At 34.5% G+C, this 25,129-nt stretch overlaps 2 protein-coding genes across 3 annotated transcripts; one reads left to right on the forward strand and one right to left on the reverse strand.

Moving 5' to 3' along the window:
• Nucleotides 1-333: 333 nt before the first annotated feature.
• On the reverse strand, nucleotides 334-3,699 carry cenpl (centromere protein L). Its single transcript, XM_058745607.1, has 5 exons — nucleotides 3,605-3,699; nucleotides 3,103-3,262; nucleotides 2,765-3,016; nucleotides 1,324-1,881; nucleotides 334-1,235 (listed from the first exon to the last, which is right to left on the reverse strand). The coding sequence occupies exons 1-5, from the start codon at nucleotides 3,691-3,693 to the stop codon at nucleotides 1,161-1,163; spliced, it is 1,134 nt and encodes a 377-aa protein (XP_058601590.1). The 5' UTR covers nucleotides 3,694-3,699; the 3' UTR covers nucleotides 334-1,160.
• Nucleotides 3,327-24,925, forward strand: dars2 (aspartyl-tRNA synthetase 2, mitochondrial). Of its 2 annotated transcripts, XM_058745581.1 has the most exons (18): nucleotides 3,327-3,376; nucleotides 4,306-4,451; nucleotides 4,553-4,652; nucleotides 4,752-4,818; nucleotides 4,951-5,052; nucleotides 5,141-5,236; nucleotides 5,862-5,985; nucleotides 6,075-6,121; nucleotides 7,642-7,748; nucleotides 9,412-9,481; nucleotides 9,970-10,149; nucleotides 11,105-11,212; nucleotides 11,786-11,848; nucleotides 13,842-13,994; nucleotides 15,247-15,465; nucleotides 20,948-21,058; nucleotides 21,527-21,602; nucleotides 22,914-24,925. In XM_058745581.1, the coding sequence occupies exons 1-18, from the start codon at nucleotides 3,372-3,374 to the stop codon at nucleotides 23,108-23,110; spliced, it is 1,971 nt and encodes a 656-aa protein (XP_058601564.1). In that variant the 5' UTR covers nucleotides 3,327-3,371; the 3' UTR covers nucleotides 23,111-24,925. The 2 variants fall into 2 exon arrangements, with proteins under 2 accessions (XP_058601564.1, XP_058601556.1); XM_058745573.1 differs by lacking the exon at nucleotides 3,327-3,376 and having other exon boundaries at nucleotides 3,934-4,451; nucleotides 22,914-24,924.
• The last annotated feature ends 204 nt before the right edge of the window (nucleotides 24,926-25,129 follow it).

Here is a 25,129-nt window from a genome sequence, read left to right on the forward strand (position 1 = left end):
TGGTTCTCAACCTTCTCAATTTTGAAACCCCTCACTGTTCAAGACAATATTTTCTCTGGTATGTCTGCTATAATGACAAAGCAGCTTGTTTTCAAACATTTTTATTACCGAAACTAGGAGCATCAATAGATACAATAAAAATACAGTGATTTGTGTAATTTCCTCAATTTCTAAAACTCTGGTCTTCACATTTAACATGTTTTTTTTATAGCAATTTTTATCATTAAACTTATAAGCCCCCTGTTTGAGAACCACCGATTTAGACTCCTTGAATTTAAATGTCCATTTTTCCTCATACAAATTTGGTGATCTCTTAAAAAAATAAATAGAAAATTCAACTTAGATTTGTGCTTTATTTAGAGACAAAAGGTAACTCAATTCAAATACATTTTGTTATGCACATCTTAGGTCCTTTTCTGATGTAAATGCTTAAATGAAGGGTGTTTAGAGTGCAAATCAAAGAACTAATCAAAGTAATATGCAACAACACAAACAGTCCATTTAAATCAATTACAAATAAGAAACCAATCAAATCCAAACTAATTTCAGAACTACCATTAGAACACAAACTTCTGCTACCTACAGGCTTTGTAAAGTGTTATACATTTAGATTGTTGGATTCTGACATTGTTGGCACTACTAGCAAAACGTAATCAAATCATTTCAGAGGCCCTGAGTCAAAACACACCAAAATTAAGCCACTATTCATTATGTGAAGATAACAAATATATGATTTACACACTTTAAAAGGTTCAAAATGTTTGTATAAAATATAAACATATGTTACAATATACTAATAGACATATTGCCTATTTGTGTGAACTATTTATAAGAACCTATACATATAGTAGTGATAAATTTACACATAGTTAATAATCAGGTTTATTTGTGACAAATGAGTTGTATCACATTAATATAGGCCTAAGACTGACATGTTATTTGTCTTGATAAAACACTAGCAAGTTAAAAAAAAGAAAACAGGCAGAATAAAAAGTTAAATTTCAAAAGCTGGAAAACAAACATAGACATATTTTACAGCACAAAAAATAAATACGAGACAATAAGCTTTAAAAGATATAAAAGTTTAAATGGCATAGAAAGCAAAAAAAAAAAAAAAACAACCAAAAATGTATTTACAAATCTAAGGTAGAAAGCAGATTTTAGGTTGGCATTCTCAAAAGAGCAGACTCTGTCAGCAGGGTAAGTAAGGTGGTGATGTAGTCACTGTTTCCAATCTGAAAGAGAGAAAAATCAAGTTACAAATACAGATGCAACTCACTCACGCAGTATATACAATGAATATATACGACACATAACAATTACCTTGATTTTCCCATCAAGATGTGCTGATCCCAGAGCGGTAGATACTTTTACTAGTGTACCAGCAGACAGGTAGATCTTAAAGTGTCTAAAAAAATGAGTCTCCAGCCCGTTGATGAAAGACTGGACCTCTTTAATATCAATCTTGTCGTCTGGAACAGCATTCTCCTCTGGGTGAATGCTGTTCCAGAGCTCCCACGCATCCTGTGGGTTAACTGTATATGAGACATCCAGCGGTGGCTGTGTCGGAAGGCTCCAGGCCAGTTTCAGATACCTGATGTTGCAGGTGGGATGGCAACCAGTCCACAGAGCAGCCAGCCAGTTGAGAGTGGTGGAGTTTAAAGCCAAAGAACCAAAGTTGCAATCAAAAGCCCTCTCGAACCAGGATTTAACCAGGGTTGTAAGAGACTCCGGTCCGCTTGTGCAAAACAGAGGTAAGCTGACAAAATCAGGAGGCAGCGACCTCAGGTATTCTGGATCACCATTGACGCACGTGAGCCAACCGCGCCAGACAACTTTCGGTGCATCTGCAGCTGCAGCAAATACCGGTTTGGACTGGATCTGATGGAGTAAGAGAAAAATGTTAATTAAAAATGTATATGCTTCCATTCAAAAGTTTGATCGGTGAGACTTTTTGAAAGAGGTCTCATATGAAGAAGAAGTCTCTTATGTTTGCCAAGGCTGCATTTATGATAAAAAACACAGTAAATATTGTGAAATATTATTATTTAAAATCTCTTTATTTTAATCTTTTTTAAAATGTAATTTAATCCTGCGATGACAAAGCTGAATTTTCAGCAGCCATTACTCCAGTCTTTCTTTCAGAAATCATTCTAATATGCTGATTTGATGCTCAAGAAACAGTTCTTCTTATTATAAATGTTAAAAACAGTTGTGCTGCCTAATAGTATTGTAGAAACTGCTATTTTCTTTCAGGATTCTTTGATGAATCGAAAGTTTGTGTGGCAATGTTGCGTGATCTTTCAGAAATTACTCTAATATTCTGATTTGGTGCTCAAGAAACAGTTCTTATTATTATCAATGTTAAAAACAGTTGTGCTACCTAATAGTTTTGTTGAAACTGCCAATTTTTATGTATTCTTTCGTGAATTGAAAGTTTTTGTAGCATTGTCAATGTATCTATTGTGACATCAATTTAGTGCATTATACTGATTAAAAAACATTTTTGAACCCAAGCTTTTCTCGTGACCTTTTAGAAAGGATTCTAAAATGCTGATTTGGTCCTAAAGAATTATTCTGGTTGAAAACTGGTTTGATGCATCTTTTCAGGATTCATTGATAAATAGGAATAAAAGCATTTATTTAATATCTTATGTTACATCATAAATGTGTTACTTTTGATCAATTTAATGCATCCTTGTTGAATAAAAGCATTTATTTCTTAAAACAAAAATGAATGAATTAATAACCTGTTCAGGTTTACCTGAATAAAAACAGTCTCGGCATCCTCATCAGTTTCAGCCAGTCCAAGAACTGCAGTAAATGTGACCTTAAATCCCACTTCTAACCCAACTTCAACTGCAACTCCACGTTGTTTCTCTGCTACGATGAAGGCTGCGAGATGTTTGGAATATGATTTCAGCTGTGTATGTCTGAAGTGATGCAAAGGGGTGACGTAAGAAAGCTTCCACTCATTTTTCACCAGAAGAGCGATATGCTCAGGGTCAACCTTATTCTGTAGAAAAAAATAAAGACATTTGACACTCGACCCACTCTGTATCACATTGAGATATTGAATGAGTCTTTTCCATGATCTCTTACAGTGATGAGTTGTGATTTGGCAGCCTCTCTACTGGTTGGGATCTTCAAGACTGTTAAATGTCCTGGTGTTTGCCAGAAATATGAGGGTGCTTCCACACAGCTCCGACCATAACTTTTGCTCCTACGAGTAACAGGTCTGCTGGCGGGAGTGTTGACGGCACTGCATGGGTAATACAAGCAACAAATATAGTTATTATTATTAACGACTCTACTACTAATGGAACCAACAATGATCAACAACTTCTGTTTTAAAGACAAAAATACGTTATATGTCGTAAGTGTACGCTTACAATACATTAAATTTTTCATTTAATTAAACGACTTGATCAGAAAAAAGACAACACTTCAGACAACCGCTAAGTTACTATTAGCATTTCGCTAAACCACTGCATGATCCATTTTCGTTGTATTAAGTGAGACGCGCATACGTGTTGTGTTTCAAATAAACATTCTGCGCGACAAAACGTTTTAAAATAAGTTTAAAATCTTAAATCTGTCATACCTGCCTCTCCCCTCCATGATGAACAAAAACACACCGAGCCAAAAAAAAAAAAAAAGCAGGAAGAGGATTTGAACATCCCGCTTTCCCATCGTGCAACGGGGCGGCACAGGAATACTAATCGAATGCTGCTAGTAAGAGTAATATGCATCACATATTCCTACATTTAGTCGACTCTATATCATATTTACCAGGATAAGTAAATGGTGTTTATAGACTTAAAATTATGGTACATGAATATAATAAAAGTTATTTATTGTCATGTTACAAAAGCATAGATCGATTAGTTCTAATTTGATTAGTTATGCCAAAGTATTCTATGCGCCGGACTGTAGCACACGGATACAGTTCAGTCATGATTCAGAATGTCAGTGAAAAGTCACATGGATTAAGATTTTGAATTTAATTCAGTTATTTTTATACGCTATGTGAGGCAAATTGTATAGGTGTTTGTATTCTGTAGACCGACTTAGGTGTAAGATTAAGGAAAGGAAAGAAAAACAAAGGTGACCGTCAGTGATACATTCATTGCAATGATGTAACTGCATTTATAGATCTAGACTCGCGTACACAAAGAAGACATAAACAAAACACAATTATGTGAAATAAACAGCTCTGAGAAGTATCTTTTCATTTGTTAAAGACAACACAGAATAAATCTGATAAAGGACGATGGCAAACAAATACAGACTATTTTTTCTTAGATCAGCCCAGCAGGTATTGAGATGTCTGTATAGCAGAAGATCAGTACCTTCCATCAATCATATTTATTCCACAAAACCACCTCTACCTACAAATTCGTTAGCATGGGCTCATAACTTCTCCAGAAACTGCTCTACTTACTCATCAGGTAACGTGACCTTCATTAAACGAGACAGTATTTGTAATAGCCTTTTTTTTTCTTTCCGATATTTTAAGTGTGATATTTCTAATCTGTTTTGTGTCTTGTAGGTCAAAGCAGTTTTTCATTGAGAAGCCACTCCTGTGGAGAATTGTGTTCCAGTCATATAGATGAAGAGGTTTCTTTATGTGGCTGGATTCAGTACTTGAGGTATGAGACACAATGCTTATTCTTTCAAAAAATAAAATAAAAAAAAACACTGAGCCACATCACTATATCAGACAGACATATCTGTACTTGTCTCTTTAGGCAAGATCTTTTTGTGATCTTGAGAGACTTCAGTGGATTGGTGCAAATTCTTATCCCACAGGATGAGGTAGCTTTTATTGCTTATATTGTGTCTGATCATTTAATTCTGGTGCTGCTACCAACATATGTTGGCTCATTTGTTGCAGTAACATGTTTTTACCATTACTGTATATTTTTCTTTGACACTTTATTTCTTTAGTCCAAATCTGAGTTGAAGAATGCTTTTCTTGGTCTTACTGTGGAGTCCGTCATCATGGTTAAAGGAAGGGTCAGGCGTAGACCAGAGGGACAGGAGAATAAGGTCTGTTCATATGCACAATAAAGAGAAAAGTATGACACTGTGTTCAGTGTGAAATATGTGTAAAATTGTCATTTTTATTCAATACTAGAAAATGTCCACAGGAGAAATTGAGGTCTGTGCTGAGAGCATGGAAGTGTTGAATACCTGCCAAAAGCTGCCGTTTGAAATTAAAGAATTTGTCAAAGTAAGTAAAAATTATTTTGACTATATCAAAAAGTGTTGCATGTATGAAATTTCGAAATGCATTATGAAGTAGTTGTAGTTTTGCCTACAGTAGTTCTAGAGTGAATCTCACAACGAACATAACAAAGTCATATTTCCCTACAAGATCAAAAGTGAAAAAAATGTGTACCATTGAAAATATTTCTTTCAAAAAAACATTTTTAATTTCATTTCTTATTATCTATGTTAAAAACAGTTTTGCTGCTTATATTTTTTGTGGAAAACATGAGAATTTGTAAAATTCTGTAAAAATGTAAAACTGTTTAACTAATTGCTGTTACTTTTTATCAGTTATCTTGCATGGACAAGGACAAGACCTTTGATTCAGTGTCATGGAAATGATCTCACAATGAAAAAATCTTAATTGGCCTAAAAATGTGAAATATGACCTTGAAGTGTTTCTTGCCAGTGTTTGTGATATTCAACCTATGTCATTTGCTGTGCAATAGCCAATGAATTTCATTCCAGATGGATATTGATTTCATTATTTATTTGAGGTTATGAATTTCATAAAGTAACACTTGTTGTCCAAGTAGGATAAAACATCCCTGACATGTTTAATTTTAATTCTTATGTTGGCCTTGAAGAAATCTGAAGCCCTCCGGATGCAGTATCGGTATCTTGATCTTCGGTCGCCCAGGATGCAGTACAATTTAAGACTCAGATCACAAATGGTGATGAAAATGAGGGAGTACCTTTGCAATTTGCATGGTGAGAATTTACAGTGGCATTTTTATACTTGTATATACATTTATTAATGTACTAGAATACTCACTGAACATTACCTGTCTTTTCCCAAGGATTCGTGGATGTGGAAACACCAACATTGTTTAAAAGAACACCAGGGGTAAATATTTTTTTCCTGTATAAACCAACTGTCATTCATATAACCAAAATATAAGGCAAGGTGCTAATTCAGATACACTATTTTTTGTTTCATAGAAAGCTTTGCACATTTAATCAATATGGAATTGTTAAGAAAAATATATGCATACATAATATGTGCTTGCAATTCAAATGCACTCCAAATGACTTCAGGAATTCAGAAACGTGGCCATGAGTGTTTATTTATTTGTTAACTTTATTAAACTTCCAACATTGTAAATTGCACTCATAAAAATGCAATACAAAGATAATACCTGCTGAGCCAAATCCAAAGAATGAGAGAAATTATGAATGCAGAATGTAGCTTGACACACTAAGCATAAAAACGTTTTGTAATTGCAGAAAGGTTACATTTATGAGAGCTTATTTTACGCTGCACAATGATTCTATAGTGACTCATGCTTCTGTTTCTTGTCTCCTGCAAGACACCCCTGTAAGGCTTGCCCAAACATCAACAAAATACAGCTGGTGCAAAATATTGCCAGATCATTACTCACAAATTTGTGAGCAATCACATCACTCTGGTTTCTTCCCGCTGGCTTTGTTGTTCTAAGAATTTTTACATCTGTTTTCAGCGAATGGACTTTTAAAACTTTTAAAGCTTTGATACATATGTATGAGCGTCTGACTTGATCTTGGGAACCCCGCTGTTATTGGACACTTCAGTTTGCAGAATAAATGAATCAAGACTTGAGTGAGAATAGTGAATTCATACAATGGTATCGGTAACTGAAAGCATTTTTGCATTTATTTGCATTCATGCACAATGTGTGATTGACACACTTAAAAACAATTGCATTTGACATATGCATAACTACAGTGTTTTTCTATACTGTTGTCACTTCATTTAAACATAGCCTATATGTTTTTGTAAAGTCACACAAATTGAAATTAATTAAATCACTTCAGAAGTATACTATTGGACTTGTTATTTATTGCCGAAACAATTCAGTAGTTTTGGCTAAATAAATTCATTTTAGTGCCTCACTAGAAACAGCCTTCTAAATAGTACAAGTACAGTTGAGGAATTGTCTTATTTACGACATGACACAATGAGGCCGGGCAGTTGCAGCAAAGTGGTCTGTAGGGGGCAGATGATCATCTAGAATGTTACAATGTCTGCTAAGTAGCTTAAATATGAAAACCCACATTTGTACAGTTGGAGGTGTTGAATAACCTTCTATCATACGTAGGAGGACTTCTCTGTATACAAAACCCATCTATGTTTCAAAAGAAGGATGGATGATGGGGGGGGGGGGGGGGGTAGATAGATAGATAGATGGTGAGGTGTTTTTAATATTCTTTTATATTTTGCATTTTTTTTTCTCCCTCTGCACTGTGCTAATTTATTTTGTTTCTCTCTTTTGTGTTTCATAATGTGACTTTCATTTATCAGATTGGCTTGAGATATGCTGGGTGATTCAGTTCTCACTGAGAGGCAGGAATACACAGAGTTTATTCAAGTGTAACTGTGTTTCTCAGGGTGCCAAAGAGTTTGTGGTGCCATCTGGAGACCCTGGGAAGTTCTACTCTCTTCCACAGAGCCCACAGCAGTTCAAACAGCTTCTTATGGTGGCTGGCATAGACCGGTAAAAGTCATATTTTCTTGCCTTTTTCTATTTCCTTCATATTCACAGATTGTTGTCAGATGCTTGGCACGTTCACTAAACTCTGCCTTCACTGACTGACAGCACCTTGAAAACAAAACTACATCCTGTTGGCCAACATACTCTCGGAATCAGTCTTATTCTTAGCTGTTAGCAGCTCTGAATTATGCAGAACTGCATTCATTCCAATGCTGTGTGAAATGCCAAAACAGTGACATGCATGTGGAGTGTACCGCCTGATACGGATTAGAATGCTGCTTTGAATTCTAGCTGCTTTATGAATGTTTTTCTAATTTGGAATTCAAAGCAGAGAATTTTGAGGTGGTTTTAGCACATCAGTCACTGTGTGGGTTGCTGCTGACATGTTTAGCTTTGTTTCCAATGTTTGTGTATTAAACGGGTCTAGGGCCCATGTGAGTAGTTAACATTAATAGTTATAATAGTAATAACAGTTAACATTAAAGAACTGTCAGATTTCACAGGACCTAATATATGATCATTTCAAACTCAAACGATGAAGACACTATGAGATTGACACTATAAAAAAAATATTGGAGCTCAAAAAGTTTACTAAAAAATTGTAAGGATGAATGTTTGAGCATCTGCAGACATTTTGCATATGCAGTGATTCTGTTCGGTACAATGAGTAATATTTTTTTTCTAAATAAGATAAAACGCTAAACTAAAATCAGTAATTTTAAATTTTACAATGCATCTGATATGTTAAAGAGTATATAATAAGACTAAATAACTTTTTAAATGAATTTGAGATGATGGCAGATGTAATATGAATGTACATAGATGAAATGAACATGCACAGTTAAATATCCAATATGAACTGATATAAAAAAATCTCTAATATTGACCAATAACCATTATGAGTTCCCTTGTTATGATATCACCTTTTATTTATAATGCAACTATTTTTTACTAATTATAAATATACACTACTGTTCAGAGGTTTGGGGCAGTAAGAGTTTTTTTTTTTCAAAAGAAATTGAATACTTTTATTTAGCACTTAAAAATCAGCATATTAGAATGCTATAAATGACATTTTGAAATGCTGAAATAAAAAGTTATTTTCAGTTGCAATAACATTAACATTCACAATATTACTGTTTTAAAGTTTTGTTTTTTTTCGAAGAAGTTTAGCCGAGGTGAGCATGAGAGACTTCTTTCAAAATCACTGGAGAATCTTACTGACCCCAAATGTTTGAATGGTAGTGTATATTATTTATTTATTTATTATAAATATTATAGTATTTTCCTGAGTGCACCTTTAAATACTTAAAATTAGATTTTTTTGGTGAAACAAAGTTGAATCAAAAGCAGCTGAACAGAAGTGTGAGATGTGTATTGTGTTGTGTTGTATTGTGTTGACGGTTTTGCACAGGCAGCACCTCTCTCATTTTGTTCAGTCTAGTTGCTATTAGATTATGGAAAACGATAATGACCACAATAGGCTCATTTTCATTTCAATTTTGGCAGCAAGTCTCTTTGCATTAGTAGTTGCGCTAAGCCAGGACTGCAGGCTAGTTTTATGAAAAGTCTGTCAAAGGAAAATGATATTCTATGCATGATTTAAAAATGTCAGTCAGAATTGGCCCATAGTCACTTATGTGCTGGTTATCTCCCACAATCTCAGGTACTTTCAGCTCGCTCGCTGCTACAGAGACGAGGGCTCCAAGCCTGATAGACAGCCTGAATTCACACAGGTAATGATGTGCTAAAGGTTGAGGGGAAACATGCCGCAGCACGTCTGACAATATCTGCGAAACTGGGGCTCGGTTCTGATGCAGATGAATATTGAGTGTTTTAATGATGTGGCTCGCTCTAACTTCCACTCGCGAGAGTGAGAGCTGCTCATAGGCTTTGCAGGATTCTCACTCAGACTAAAAATCATGAGCCCCAAAAGACCATTTTGCTTTTGTTCAGACAGGCAGCAAAAATCAGATTTTTTTTGTGTGTAATTGAGTCAAATCCGATTAGTTGTTAATGTTCTGAACTGCAAAAAAAAAAAACCTCACCTGATATCTGAAACCTGATCCAAACCGCATTCAAGTAATTTGAAATCCGATTAAAATCATATTTTATGCACTGTCTGAGCAAAAGAATCAAATTTGAAAAACAAATCAGATTCTTGTGCAATGTGAACAAAGCATTTTCACTCATTTGTCTCTTTTTTTGTTGACACATCTCCTAGGTGGATATTGAGATATCCTTTGTAGACCAGGCGGGAGTCATGAGTTTGATTGAAGGTTTGGTCCATTACTCCTGGCCAGAGGACAAAGGACAGATTAATGTTCCTTTTCCTTCCATGACTTATGAGGAAGCCATGAGAGACTATGGAGTTGACAAACCAGACACTAGATTTGGGATGAAGGTGACCGTACATTCTTTCTTTGTACACATCATCCTAGATTGGACGTAAGACATCAATGAGGTTGTTTGCATGCTGGCCGTCCTTGGCATCACGCTGTGCTGGCATCCTGTTTCCCTACACATCACAGATTTTCATGCAGTGCTCAACAATTAAAAAGGAATCTCTTGTGATACGTTTTCTCACACCGTTGTGCGTCCTGAATGCATTCAGTTCTGCTCATAGAATTACAGAGCCTTTTGCTGAATCTGGTATGTTTTAGCATTTAGAAAAGTAATAGATAAATGTGAAATCCACAACTATTCAAAAGTTTGCGGTCAGTAAGATTTAGTTTTTAAAGAAATTTATAATTTATTAAATTATATCGATAAATTAAATTCTTATAAAATTGACAGTAAAAACATGTATAATGTCACAAAAAAGTGTGTATTTCAAATAAATGTGATTCTTTTGAATTTTCTATTCATCAAAGAATACTGAAAAAAGTATTACAGGTTTCACAAAAAATATTAAGCAGCACAACTGTTTTTAGCATTGATAATAATAAAAAGTGTCAAATTAGATTAGAATGATTTCTGAAGGATCATGTGACACTGATGAGTAATGATTGCTGAATATTCAGCTTTGATATCACAGGAATAAATTACATTTTAAAATATATGAAAATATAAAATAGTTATTTAAAATTGTAATAATATTTCACAATATTGGTGTTTTTTGGCCAAGTAAATGCAGCCTTGTTGAGCCTTTTTCTACCCCACACCTTTGAATGGTAGTCTGTGTATTTATTTTAATTACTTTTTATTTTATTTAAAACTAATTTTAAAATATATATTCATGTATATTCCATAAGACACATTAATAACTAAATTTACACAGTTTGTCTTGTTAATAAGTTTATATTCCCTTTGTGTCCCGATCTGTTTTCTGAAGTGTTTTTTTTTTCTTTTCTTTTCAGCTTGTGGATGTCACCACAGCATTCCAGGAAACACAAATTGAGTTCATCAAAGATGCACTTCTTAAACCAGGTGGCTGCGTTCAGGCCATCTGCGTCCCAGAAGGAACGGTAAGAACAGAATCCGTGGATTCTGATTCTTAAGTCCCAACACCGCAGCTGAATCTACAACACAAACAGTGTAGTCAGATTTCCAAATGAATTAATCTTTTCAGTCAGTTCTTGGTAGTGATTTAAAACTGACAACACAATCAGTGTTGCCTGGTTTTCAAACAAATAATTATTATGATCTGAATGAATGTATCAATCGATGAAATAATTAGCCACATTAATAAATTCAGTATTAAATGAATTTCCTTTGCACCTCAAAAGAACTAAACGAATTGCCAATAAACTAGTATTGATTAGAGGATTCAAATTATTTTTAGATTCCTTAAAATTCATATTCTTGTCCATATTCTGGCACCAAACTGGAAATGTGCTACTTTTAACTTGTATTGCTCTGGAAATTAATGAGCAGCGTAATCAATTAAATAATTCACGTGGTCTTTATTCTATTAGTTATTTTATTAAAAAGTAACTTAATGTGTTCAGCATTACAATTTCTCCCATTCATATATCTCCTCCCCCTTATACTAACTCTGGAGCAGTTGAAAGTAACTGTGTGTGGCGTTTCTTCCACAGAAACACCTGAAGGGCAAAGACTTAGAGTTCCTGAAACAAACAGCCAAGACACAGCATGGTCAGGTGAGTTGTGTGTCTTTCTCCCTCTGTTTGCTGATGGAACGCCACCAGCATTCAGTGTGTGCACATCACTGGAAGTCTCCTGAAATATTTATCTGAAAATAATCAATAAGTCAGGATGATTTGGTGGTAAAACAGTCAAATGTAACACACAGCATACTTACCCTGAGGCAAGATCAACCTCACTAGAGGGACACAGCTCCCTATTTGTGTTGTAGGTCGTCCATGGAGTCCTATAAAGGGAATGTTATATGTGTTTTTTCTCCACACCATACATGTTAGTACATTTCTAATTTATAGCTTGTAATGATTCATGTCATATAAAATCGTTTGATCCATTTTTCACGATAATTCACGTTAGAATCTTTGTACTGATATAATAAAAACTAATACTAATTTGCATCTTGTCTCATTCTGCTCTTGTTAGTGGAGAGCTCTGTATTACTATTGCTCATTATGAGGGAACTATCCCTATTGGGACAGTTTACCCAAAAATTTAAATTGTTGTAATTTTCTCACCCTCATGTCATTCAAATCTTGTATGACTTCATTTCTGTTATGGAACATAAAGGAAGATATTTTGAAAAAGTTCCAACTTTTATGATCTTGATCATTATGATCAGTTTTTTTATCTATATAATATCTATTATAGATTAGTGTTTGGACCCCACTGACTCTCCTTATATGGACAAAAACAGAAAATCAAAACACCTTCCTTTGTTTTACTGAATACAGTAAGTCATACAGGTTTTGAACAACATAAAGGTGCGAAAATGATGACACAGTTTTGATTTTTTAAACCTATTATAGCATGACCAGTGTAGTTAAATTCCCAAAATGAATGGCTCTTTTAAGTAATTTGTTTACCATCCACCGTAACCAGTGTGATCCAACTAATTTCTGAACATTTCTGAACAAAAACAAAACATTTTTGAGTCTTTATTTTTGGTGAATCGGTACCATATAGCACGACCAGTGTAGTCCAGCTGATTCCCAAACAAATAACTCGTATGAGTCATTTCTTTGTCGTGAATAAAAACATAACACAACCGGTATAGTCAGACTCCTGAACAACTGATTCTTATGAGTTGTTTGTCTTTGGTGAATCAAAAAAAAACATACAGCACGACTAGTGTAGTCAAACCACATAATGAATGACTCGTATGAGCTGTTTCTTTCTAGTGAATCAAACATAGCTCATAGCTTACTGTGTTATTTTGTACTTGAGGAAATGTAAATCAATGTAGTTTTGCCAGTTGTACTTTTAATTAATTAATTAAAATTAATCAATGAAATGTTACCAAAATGTTTTTTTGTTTTTTTTGCATTATTTACCCTAACCTAACACTAACCATAAAGTGTTTATTTGATTTAACATTCTAAAAGGTACATTTTGTTCACTTTTTTTTTTTTTACTGAAAAAAACTAAAATCTCATTCCTGTCAAAAGGGGAATGTTGTTTTAATAATGGTTTCTTATAAATGTCAAGAACATAATTAATGTTTAATGGTCCTAAATACTTCTGTCTGTGCCAGTAGCCTTGTGGTTGTGCTTTGGGCGACCCGAATTCAAGTTCTGGCGTCCCCTTCTCACATTCCATTCTGTCAAGTCTCCGCTATCCAATAAACTTAAAAATGCCAAAAATAAATCTAAAAAAATACAAATGTTCTTAACGCTTCTGATAGCTGACTGTTCTGCTTAGTTTTCCCACTCCAAACACTCTATATTATCTTCTGTCTGCATTTATAAATGGAAAGTGAACTTTGAGCTAGTGTTTTTGGCTTGAACTAAATGGCACCGTCAAAGGTGATTCTCCACTGCTATCCGTTTTAGTCCAGGTCTTGGCTTCGTTTGTGTCTGGGAAACCAGCCCGCAGTGTTCTCGAGACTGATGATTGCTCAAGAGTTTGTGCCCTATGCTGTCAATGGAAATTGAATATGGGCCGGTGGAGGAAATGGATGATCATTGCTGTGTTTGCACCGTGTGTGTCGTACAGGAGGTGAGTGTGGCTCCAGTAAGGGCAGATGGTTCACTGAAATCCCCTCTCAGCCGGCTGCTTTCGGACACGGCCAAACAGCAGCTGCTCCAGATGGCCCAGGCCAATGCTGGAGACCTGATCTTCATCACAGCCGGACCCCGGGAGAACGTGGTGCGTACCCGCCTGCATTTTGTTCCGCATCCTCACAGATTCATATATTCATGCTGATTCAATCTCATAAACACATCATGAGAGCTCAGTGAGCAAATATTGACATAAAACTACAGTTAGACCACAAGTACATGAAGCAATTTTGGGTTGGAGTAAATAATTCAATGCCCAGCATCCCTATTTAATGTCCTCAAGTACCTTCCCATCAGTTTTTATGTCCTACAGTGATTGATAACTAAGGGTTTTTTGGAAAATATGGCTTCAGAAGAATGCTGACATGATCTAATCACTTTTAAAAGAATATTCATCTTTTCCATGCCTCAGCTCTCGCTCGGGGCTGGTGCAGATGGTGAGCTTGGCACAAAGTAAGACGGCTGTTTAGTCACAAAGCAGAGATGTGGGAGATGGCTAGGGATAACTGGCGAGCTTTGTGAGCTGAGGTTGTGGGATGAATGGTGATGTTGCTAGTGCAGAAAGTGAGAGAAATAAGAGCTGGGGGAGATCTTTCTCCTCAAATATAGTTGTAGAGACTTAGGAATTCATTTGCATGCTCCTGCCCTCAAATACATGCATTGTAAAAGCCTCTTGTGGTCTCATTTTTAGCTGTTTCATAAATTAACAAAAATCAGAGTTGTAGTTTAGATTTCTCTAATTTTTAAAATGACTACTCCGAAGTTAGAAGTTATTCTCCAGTGATCTGTAGCTTCTCAGAACGTGTCCTTTCTAAGGCAATCCTGAATGTCCTGTTTCTTATCCTGAAACATTCCAAAACTTTTATGCAAGTTGAAGGGATAGTTCAAACGAAAATGAAAATTCTTTCATAATTTCCTCATCTTTCATCATTTCCTCATGTTGTGCCAAACCTGTATGACTTTCTTATATATATTTTGAAGAATGTGTTAACCATTTTTGTGTTTAGAATGAAAATCAGTAGAGCAGGACTCCTTTGACTTTCATTGTATGGACACAAAACATTCACACTTTAGTTTGGAGGCCAGTTCACACTATTAAGTACAATCTTTGCAATCAGTAAACCCCTAATTTGCTATTAGAAATCAAATTTAAGTTATATAAAAATTTATATAAAAAAAAAAAGACAAAATCACATAAAACTCTCTTCAAAAGATAGAGGTTAATTTAAGCCATTGTGAGTGTTGAAGGTTTGAGTCTGAAACCATTCACTCTTTCTGTGCTAATGATTTCTTGTAGCGCTTCGCTGTTTAGCTATATCATAGAATGTGTCATGTTTTAGCGCCCTCTGTTGGGGAAGCTGAGACTGCAGTGCGCGGAGCTGCTTGAGAGCTTTGGCGTGCCTGTTCGTGACCCATCTGTCTTTCACTTCTTGTGGGTGGTGGACTTTCCCCTCTTCTTACCCAAAGAGGATGATCCAGAGATGCTTGAGTCTGCCCACCATCCCTTCACAGCTCCAGTCCCCGAGGATGCCCATCTGCTGTACACCCAACCCCACAAGGTATGCACCATCATATCTCAGGCAGTACATCAACACAAATTATCTTTTTTAACCTTACAGAATCAGAGCTTTGCATTTTGATGGAAAATCTTACAGGAGATAACTTTTTTGTTGTCGTTTTTGACACTCACCAAGGCTGCATTTAGGGCTGTCGCGATTCGTCGATTTTTGCCGGCAAAATACCGGAAGTGGCGCATTTCATGGACGAAAATCCATAAAACATATTAATGGACGAATTCCAAACAGAAGTGAGCATCCCTATGCCCTACTCCCTTCGAAGGGCAGAGCCCTTGAAGTGTGCTCTTTGAAGGGTGTAGGGCATTATGGTCTCGTATAAGCGCTTGGAACTCCCTTGGCAAAGGGAATGACTGACAAAATGTTACCTTGACAACGCTGCAAGTGCGTGCAGCATTCAGCGCTCCAACAGTTGTTGCAAATAAATATTTCTTCTTATTGTTATTACTTTATTCAAATACTGTCTAATTGTGTCTTATTTACTATTAAACTTTTTCAAACTAAACTTGCTTAAACTTGCTAACAATACAGTCAAGGGGCGCAAAAAAGCCATTTGGAATTCGCCCTTAAATCATATTTTTATCACTGACGAAAATATTTTGTATTACATTAAAGAAAAATTTTATTAGCTTATTCTACTTACGTTTGTATGTAAAGTCAAAATAAACCCCAACTTTGCTTTAAAATGCATCGCAAGATCTCCTAGTGAAGATAACATGATCACAAATGGAAATCACTTCCGTGAAGTGACCATCGCATGTTCCCTTCACTAACGGACTTCTGCAAGGGCGAGATGGGTCTGGCTGCAGACCATGGGCGAGTGGAGCTCCACACTACGTCACCTCCACTCTGTGTTGCCAAGTCCGCGGTTTTCCCTCTGATTTTTAAAATATATATATATATATTTTTTTTTTATTGATGCCAAAACACTTAACAAGCACATAACCACAACAACCTCAAAAACAACAGAGGACAAAATACAAAAAATAATATAAGATAGAAAGTAAAATAAATAAATAAACTAAAAGACAACAAATAAATAAATAACATAAACCAAAGGGGGGAAATTATACAAGGTTAAACATTGAAAGCAATTTTTGACTTTTTAATGATTTAAAAAAAAAAAAAAAATGTTTATGCTCATTAAAGACAAAGCTTAAGAATTAAGTTTGCCAAGTATAATAAAAATATTAACAATTTTATTAAAAACTAACAGGATTTAGAGTTATTATAAAAGAAAATAATATCAAAAGTGTTGATACATATTCTAACATTTGTTTTATCTGAGAGATAGGTACATAACTCATTCCCAAAAAATTAACATAAACACATTTACAAAAAAAGATGTACAATGGACTCTTCTATATAACAGAAAGTACTTTTTTCCCCCAATATTTTGCATATACTTATTAAGTACACTATTACAAGGGTAGCATTTATGTAATATTTTAAATGTGACTTCTTTTATTTTGTTTATTAATAAATATTTGTGCGGAAGAGACCAAGCGACATTCCAATTAACGTTGTACAATGCCATACATTTAAAAGAAGACGCTGGAATAGATTTTCTGTTGATATGATTTCAAACAAAGCAGTTATTGAATTTGTCCTTAACAATCAAAATCCCTTCTACTGAAATATAATAGTTAGGCCTATATATTTGAAGAGTTCAGATGCAAAAACCTCTAAGTGCCATCTGAAATTTTCTTCTAAAATGAGCATTTTTCTCAGGCTCCTTTGCTTATGTTCAGTTATTTCACTTTAATGGCAAAGAAATGCACCTATCCACTGCCATTAAAGTTAAATTATTGAAACTACACATAGGAGCCTGATAAAAACGCTCATTTTAGAAGAAAATTTCAAACGGCATTTAGAGGCTTTTGCATCTGAACTCTTCATATAGAAACAGGATTAAAGGTTTGCTCTCCTTTTCAATAGAGTTTTTATACCACTAGGAATGGCATTAAATACAATGTTATATTCTTTTAACGACGCCCCAAAATCAAATTTCCTGGAAAAGTCTGAAAAGGAATATAGCTGAACATTGTCATCTATCAACTGATTTTTTCCCTCGGAATTGCTACTTTAAAATATGTTGCCGCGGGTTGAAGCGAAACCAATAACGTGATATTTAGCCCCTGCAATGCGATTTTTACCAGGAGACCCCCCTCGAAATGCCATTGGGCTGGATTTGGGCTTTTTATTTTTTTTTATTCAAAGAACAATAACATACAATATTTTATCAAGAAATAACATCAAAAAAGAAAAGGAAAATAAAAAGGAAAAGGATTGAAAAATAAATTACAACAAATAGGAGCTGCCGGGGGTAAGTATAAAAGTTTTAAGCAAAGAAACAAGATATACATAGGCCCTATATACATACACGTGTACATATATCAAAATCAAATAAATAAATATATTATAAAGTTCACAAGCTTTCAAAGTTCTTACAGCTTTCTTATTCAAAGAATCCCTCATATTCATTGCTGAAAATACAATTTACCTTTGTTTTTTAATTTATTTTTGTAAATGATTTGCTGGATAAATGATCTGTGAATGAGCTTAAAAGAAAATTCTTTAATCTTATTTCTAAGATAATATTTCTGTGGTAACATCCAGAAAAATCAATTTTCCTGTGGTCCAATGAGACAAAACATATGGTACAGTAACAATTTATCTTTGGAAAAGAGTACGAATAGCTCTATTATTACTCTTGGGATTTAATGGAAAAACAAATTTGACCAATATAAGATTTAGTAACATCAAGAGAAGCTGAATCAGGAGAATGGTCTTTATTAATACCTCTACATAACATGCGAGTACCTGAAGAGATTGAACCAATAACAATTGAGTAATTGGTATTTTACAATAAAAAAGGAATTCATCATAAGAAAAGAATGTTCCTTCTTTGTTGTATAACTGACTAACCAATTTAATATTGTTGTGAAACCAGTTCTTAACAAAAGAGATTTGTGTTTGTGCTTGTGCTTGAAAATTAGCATTTTCACCATGGATGTGTGTATTGTCAAGTTATGTTTATCACAGACCATATTTTATTCATTATTTGTAAAAACCCATTATAAAAACTCATAGGAAAATCTTGAGGGAACCAGTGGAGAATTACAACTAAAACACTCTATTCTCAGGGAAAGCAAGAACTGAAATCTATTCTAAACCTATTATAAATCTATTATTATATCACTTATATATTATTGTCTTGTTGTACTATTTTATTATCACTACTAAAATTTGTACTATACTTTTTAAATATCACATATCACTTTTACTATATGTTTACTATATTACTATATTTATTATCAGTGCATAATGTTTTACCACTGTAAGTTTTACTGGATCCATAAAGGATTATCACTTATATTTCTTATTGTTTGTTGTGGAGTTTATCTGTATAGAGTGCTATGAAAATATAGAAAGCAGACTACCAGTGTGTCAATTTTTGATTTGTATTTACTGATTTTATTCCATTTTATCAATGATGGTCAGTTATTAGTACTTAAAGATGTATTTGTATTCCGTATTTCAAAGGGAATGATGTGTTCTGACCTGAAGCACAAGACAAGCTAAAATGTTGGGGTTGAAGACACAGAAAGCAATTTCCACAAAGAAAAAACTTAATTTAATTTCATGTACATTAGATTATTTTACATGTATCACAGTTATACTAAATTAATATTAGAATTGTTTCCAGAAAACAATTTGCCAAATCAACAAGCGTGTGAGCTGTCACAATTTTTAACGAAAATTAATCATTTCCCAAGCATAACTAAATAACTGGAGACAGTTATTTTTAATTCCATGTAGATCACAAACCACTGAAATCGACTGATAAATGTAAACGTCATCGTGTTTTTATCCAGAAAAAAAAAAAAAACGCAGCTCCGTTTACCTCCATCAGTTTTAAAGGAACACTCCACTTTTTTTGGAAATAGGCTCATTCTCCAACTCCCTCAGAGTTAATAAGTTGAGTTTTACCGTTTTGGAATCTATTCAGCCGATCTCCGGGTCTGGCGATAGCACTTCTAGCATAGCTTAGCATAGATCATTGAATCCGATTAGACCAGTAGCATCGCGTTCAAAAATGACCAAAGAGTTTAGATATTTTTCCTATTTAAAACTTGACTCTTCTGTAGTTCTATCGCGTACCAAGACCGGCGGAAAATGAAAAGTTGCGATTTTCTAGGCCGATATTATTAGGAACTATACTCCCATTCCGGCGTAATAATCAAGGAAGTTCACTGCCATAACATGGCCGCGGCAGGCGCAGTTGATTTTTTTTTTGGTGGGAAATTAATCGTTTAGGTTAATCGATAAATTAGTCGATAGATTAATCGAAATAAAAATAGTCGTTAGTGGCAGCCCTAGCTGCATTTATTCGATAAAAAAGTAAAAACTGTAATATTGTGAAATATTATTTAAATTTAAATGAACTATTTTCTATTATAATATATTTTCAAATGTAATTTATTCTTGTGATGGCAAAGCTGAATTTTTAGCAGCTGTTACTCCAGACTTCAGTGTTACTTGATCCTTTATAAATTATACTAACGATTTGGTAATTTCGTGCTAAAATAATATTTCTTATTATTATTAATGTTGAAAACAGTTGTGCTGCTTAATACCTTTATAGAAAAAAAGAACTGCTTTTTTACGAATTTAATTTGTATTTTTTTATATGAAATTTATCTGAATTTGTTTGTAACAATGTAAAAAGTCAATTAATTTAATGCATCCTTGCTTTTAAAAAAAACAAAAAACATTTCTGACCCCAGGACTGTGGAACAGTAATGTATATTTTTCTCTACGGTTGTGCTTTGCTCTCATATTTGCTCGCAAGTCATAATGATTTATGAGTGAATTATTCTTTGGAGTCATTTTATTATGAGTCAAATTGGTTCGCAAATTGGTCTGTATGGTTAATAATTAGCGACTTGGTCTGAATAAAAACCACTTAAAAAATGCTTACCCAGTCATAACAATCGACTGGAAATGTAATGTAAATGTCACAAAAAAATAATTGATGTTTCTTACCTACCAAAACAAACCTACTTCTAACATCCAATAATTCATGTCAAGGACAAAAGTGACATTTCAGATTATTATATTACAGTTCATCGCAACGTATTGAATCATGGCATACAGTATTATTGGGGTCCAAAAGTCTTAAGGCGTCATTTAAAATGTGAGACCTAAGTATATATAACTAGATAGCTTAATAAATATTAGAATTTGTGATAGGAATACATTTTCACTGGTAGTCTCAATCATTTTGACCCCACTATGTATTTAAATGTGCACGTACCTTGAGATAGTTGGCGATACCCAGAAATAGTCTGTGGTTTTATCACTTTGTGAGTCTACAGTCATGAGCCGAGTATTTCATGGAGGAAATTTATGATCTCGCTTTGAATTCCACACATTTCCCCCACCTGTTTATCTGCTCTCTCAGGTGCGAGGCCAGCATTACGACTTGGTGCTGAATGGCTGCGAGATCGGAGGAGGTTCGATTCGCATCCACAATGCCTCTCAGCAGCTGTACATCCTGGACACGATTCTCAAGGTAATGGAACAAGAGTGAAAAATTGCACAGCGAGCAAAGAGCATCATTTAATGCTACTTTGACAGCGAGTTAAAGCACTTGTAATGGACGTGTCCAGATACCCGACTGCACCATTTTCTTATTTGTGACTCTTACTTAACACCCCCGCACCACCGACTACCCGTTCGGTCGCTGTGGCAACCCATTAAGCTATATTTAACTGCCTTTAAAGAAAACAAATGCTTTGGATCTTAAGAGCCAGGGAGAAGAAACACCACATTAGGGTGATTTTACTTAGGTCGATCTTAAGATTTGTGTCTACAAAGGAAATCTTTTTGAAGGTCTATTTACTCTGTTGACACTAAAGTAGTTGTATGGATCTGTACGATTTATACATGACTATGAACATTTCCCTTTCAAGCTGAAAAAGCTGTGAATTACAAAGTCCACTTTCTCTGTCCTTTTTTCTCTGTCTTGCTTGTGTTATAGGAGGACCCTGCGCTTCTTTCTCATTTATTGGAGGCTCTGGACTCCGGGGCCCCTCCTCATGGTGGAATCGCATTAGGTGAGTGAACATTCAACACATGCTACCTTGGACTTTCGCAAGGTTGTTGGGTACCACTGTGACGAAAGGCCTTGTTGATTACATTCTCCTGTTGGTTAAAGTGGAACGGTCATGCTCAAAAACTCAAATTGCTTGCTAGCCAAGAATTTTTGGCAGCTTTGTTTCAGTTTGTGACTGTAAACTGAAGCATGAAGTGCCCTTGATCATTCGAGAACCTCTGTTTGGGTTTATTTCTGTGTGTGGCAGCTCTAGAGCTGTTTTTACAGCTTGCTTAAACTGTGATATTCAAATTTGCCATGTTCTTGTTTACATTACAACATCTAAAGAGTAAACAAATTCGATTTAAATGTGTGTAATTATCAGGGATGCATTGATATTATTAAAATGCTTTTTTTTTTTTTTTTTTACTTTTTTTATGTGATGCCTGATTCTATACTATTTTGTCTAAATATTTAAAAAATCAATAGCTAAAAACTAATAGCAGTTGTTTTAAATGCAATAAGTGAATTCAGGCATCACAACATAATATAATATAATATGAAAAACATTCATTTTGAGATTTTCTTAAAATTTACAGTGTTATCAAATTATTCATGTTTTTAAATATTAACTTGATCATGACAGGTCATTTAAATGAGCATGCATTATTAAATGTATTGGATATATATTAATAAATATTTAAATATAAGAACACTGCAGTTCAAAAGTTTGGTTGTTTTTTAAAATTAAGTTAAAGAAATTAATACTTTTATACAGCACGGATGAATTATATTGATCAAAAGTGATAAAGACATTGATAATGTAACAAAAGAATTCTGTTTAACAAAATAACTTTCTTTTCATCAAAGAATTCTGAAAAGTATTGTGGTTTTCAACATTGATAATAAGAAGTGAGCACCAAATCAGCATTTTAATTTCAATAGAATGATTTCTGAAGGATCTCAGACTTTTGGTTATGGCTGCTGAAAATTCAGCTTTGCCATTTCAGGAATAAATTGCATTTAAAAATTAATTAAAATAGAAATATATTCATAATAAATACATTTCTATATATATATATATATATATATATATATATATATATATATATATATATATATATATATATTACTGTTACAATATTACTGATTTTCTAATCAAATAATTGTTTCCTTTGTGAGCATAAGAGAATTCTCACAAAAATATTACTGACCCAAAACCTTTAACAAGTAGTGCATATTAATTGTATTAAATAATTATACATAATAAATATGGAAACAATATAATGTGCATTCCTAATAATTATAAAATTGCTGTTTTTCTCCTGAACAGGGCTGGATCGACTGGTGTCCATCATTGTAGGAGCTCCCAGTATCAGAGACGTAATAGCTTTTCCAAAATCCTTTAGAGGTCACGACCTCATGAGCCGTGCTCCAGACTTCGTCTCTGAAGAGGACCTGAAGCCGTACCATATTTCTGTAGTCTGGCCTAGCGCAGATACAGAGGGTCAGCAGGACAACTCAATGTAAACTCTAAAATCTGTGTTAATATGCGTATGATGTTCCGTTTGCATCAGGATGCAAGACAGTTCTCGATTTCCATCGGCACCGTACGGTCGCCATCTGTGTCCACGCCTGTGATGGACATCAGAGCAGAAGCAGCGGGATCACTTACTGTCCTGAGAGAATTGAGCACCGTCTTCTGAGTGAAGTCAACGTCTGTGTCCCCCACATCAACAAACACTTTCTTCTGCTGCTCCAACAGATCAATCATGTACTTTCTTATCATATACATGATCTGTAATTAATGTTTTCAACTGCAAATTCTTAATTACATTAGTTTCAATGAAAAAAAGTGGTGGATTGTGAGCATAGCTGAATATTCCATTAGGGGGCAGCGTTGTTCCATTGCAACTGTTTCCATTGCTTCCCTACCCCCCACCCCCTCCCCCCTCTTCACATGCCCTGCGGTGAAGTTAGCACGCACCATATCCTACATTTTTTTCCACCACCAGACATACAAAATAAAGCTACATTTCAGTTTTTCTCAGCGATGCCTTATCTGCAAAAGCAGATGCTCATTTTTCATGCCCAGGTACAGCTACTCATTACAGCTAGTGTTGTTTTAAAGCAGACCTGCGAGTTGGCCGCCAAGCTGTGAACACAGTTCTGTGTAAGACATGCTGTTTTTGCTGTTCTTCCAATGACTTTTGCTTAAGTACCCACTCATTGCCTATTTACACGACTATGTTTACTTGGAAGTACCTACCTACATTCGGTAGATGTTTCCGTTAGTGCTTTAGAGACAACTGCAGTACTGAACCTTGGCTGATTTATATAGAGCTCTTCATTAATAGTTTGTAAATGCGACCCACAAGTCAACTTTAAAATTCTGGTTTGTGCTTTTATCCTTTGTCCTCTTAAAAAGGGATGATTCACCCAAACATGAAAATTCTGTTTTCAGACCGCCTTGTTTTTCTTTATGTGGAGCACAAAAGAAGATATTTTCAAAAACATATTTTTGGCCATAGTGTTTTTCACACTTCAAAATAATCTTCTTTTGTGTTCTCCAGAAAAAAGAATTGTATACAGTCAGCAATAAAAACACTCACCTGGAAAAGCAAGTTTCAGACCCAAATCATAATGTTTATTTAGCGCTTCTCTCATGGCATGTTTTGACCACGTCAGCGTCCATCTCATACACACTGTGCATTACCTAAAACAGGTATGTGCCTAAATATGATGCTAGGGAAAAAAATTTGTTCGGCTGAAATAACATTTTGCAAACATTATGGGAAAGTTACATGTAAACCATCTGAAACTTGTGTTAACTAGTATTAACGTTAAAAAAGTTACAAGAACATCCAACTAAAATAAATCAGAAAAAAAAATCCATGAATGGTGTATAATTATTTTGTGCTAAGGTTTTGAGAACATTATTAAAGATCAGATAATTGAACAATCGTTCTATTAAGGTTACTGGAATAATGTCAGAATGCTAGCCGAAGTTCTGATAATGTTCCCTGTTAGCTTGGATAGAATTGCCAAAGAACTTTACCATGACTGGTTTAAAAACACAAAACCCTGAACAGCATACAGAGTTCAGTTACGTAAGTTTAATTACTGAAAATTTATGTTCAGCTTTGTTTTTTTTCTAAATAAAACCTTTTTAATTTTGGTTTCGGTAAAAATAAAAACTAATTTCAGTGCTTCACTAGTAGCCTATGCAGGTTTGGACTGAGTACATTTGGAAAGTTTGTATTTTTGAGTAGATTTCACTTTTATTTAATGTTAATTTGATATATTTTCATTTTATATAATAAAAACATATGTAAATATGCAGCTGTAGTCTTTTTTGGTTAAATTGACTGCCAGCCTATTTCCTTTTTTCACAACCCTGCAGCTACGTTTTATTTTGCTGTCTGAAATAAAATGATTTACAAATATCATGTGTGAATTGATTGCTGTGTATTTAAGTTCTTATGTCTCCCCATGTGTGAAAAATCTAGGTGTGTTGCTTGATTCAGGTCTCAAGTTCGATAAACAGAT

This window comes from Onychostoma macrolepis, chromosome 02 (genome assembly GCF_012432095.1).
Source record: "Onychostoma macrolepis isolate SWU-2019 chromosome 02, ASM1243209v1, whole genome shotgun sequence".
Lineage (NCBI taxonomy): Eukaryota > Metazoa > Chordata > Actinopteri > Cypriniformes > Cyprinidae > Onychostoma > Onychostoma macrolepis.

Coding starts and splice junctions, on each gene's coding strand:
- dars2 (XM_058745573.1), top strand. CDS start 4,274: ATGGCAAACAAATACAGACTATTTTTTCTTAGATCAGCCCAGCAGGTA. Junction 5,053..5,140: donor CAGAGGGACAGGAGAATAAG/GTCTGTTCATAT, acceptor ATTCAATACTAG/AAAATGTCCACAGGAGAAAT. Junction 21,059..21,526: donor TCCTGGACACGATTCTCAAG/GTAATGGAACAA, acceptor CTTGTGTTATAG/GAGGACCCTGCGCTTCTTTC.
- cenpl (XM_058745607.1), bottom strand. CDS start 3,693: ATGGGAAAGCGGGATGTTCAAATCCTCTTCCTGCTTTTTTTTTTTTTT. Junction 3,263..3,604: donor ATCATGGAGGGGAGAGGCAG/GTATGACAGATT, acceptor TTACCCATGCAG/TGCCGTCAACACTCCCGCCA. Junction 3,017..3,102: donor CCAAATCACAACTCATCACT/GTAAGAGATCAT, acceptor TTTTTTCTACAG/AATAAGGTTGACCCTGAGCA.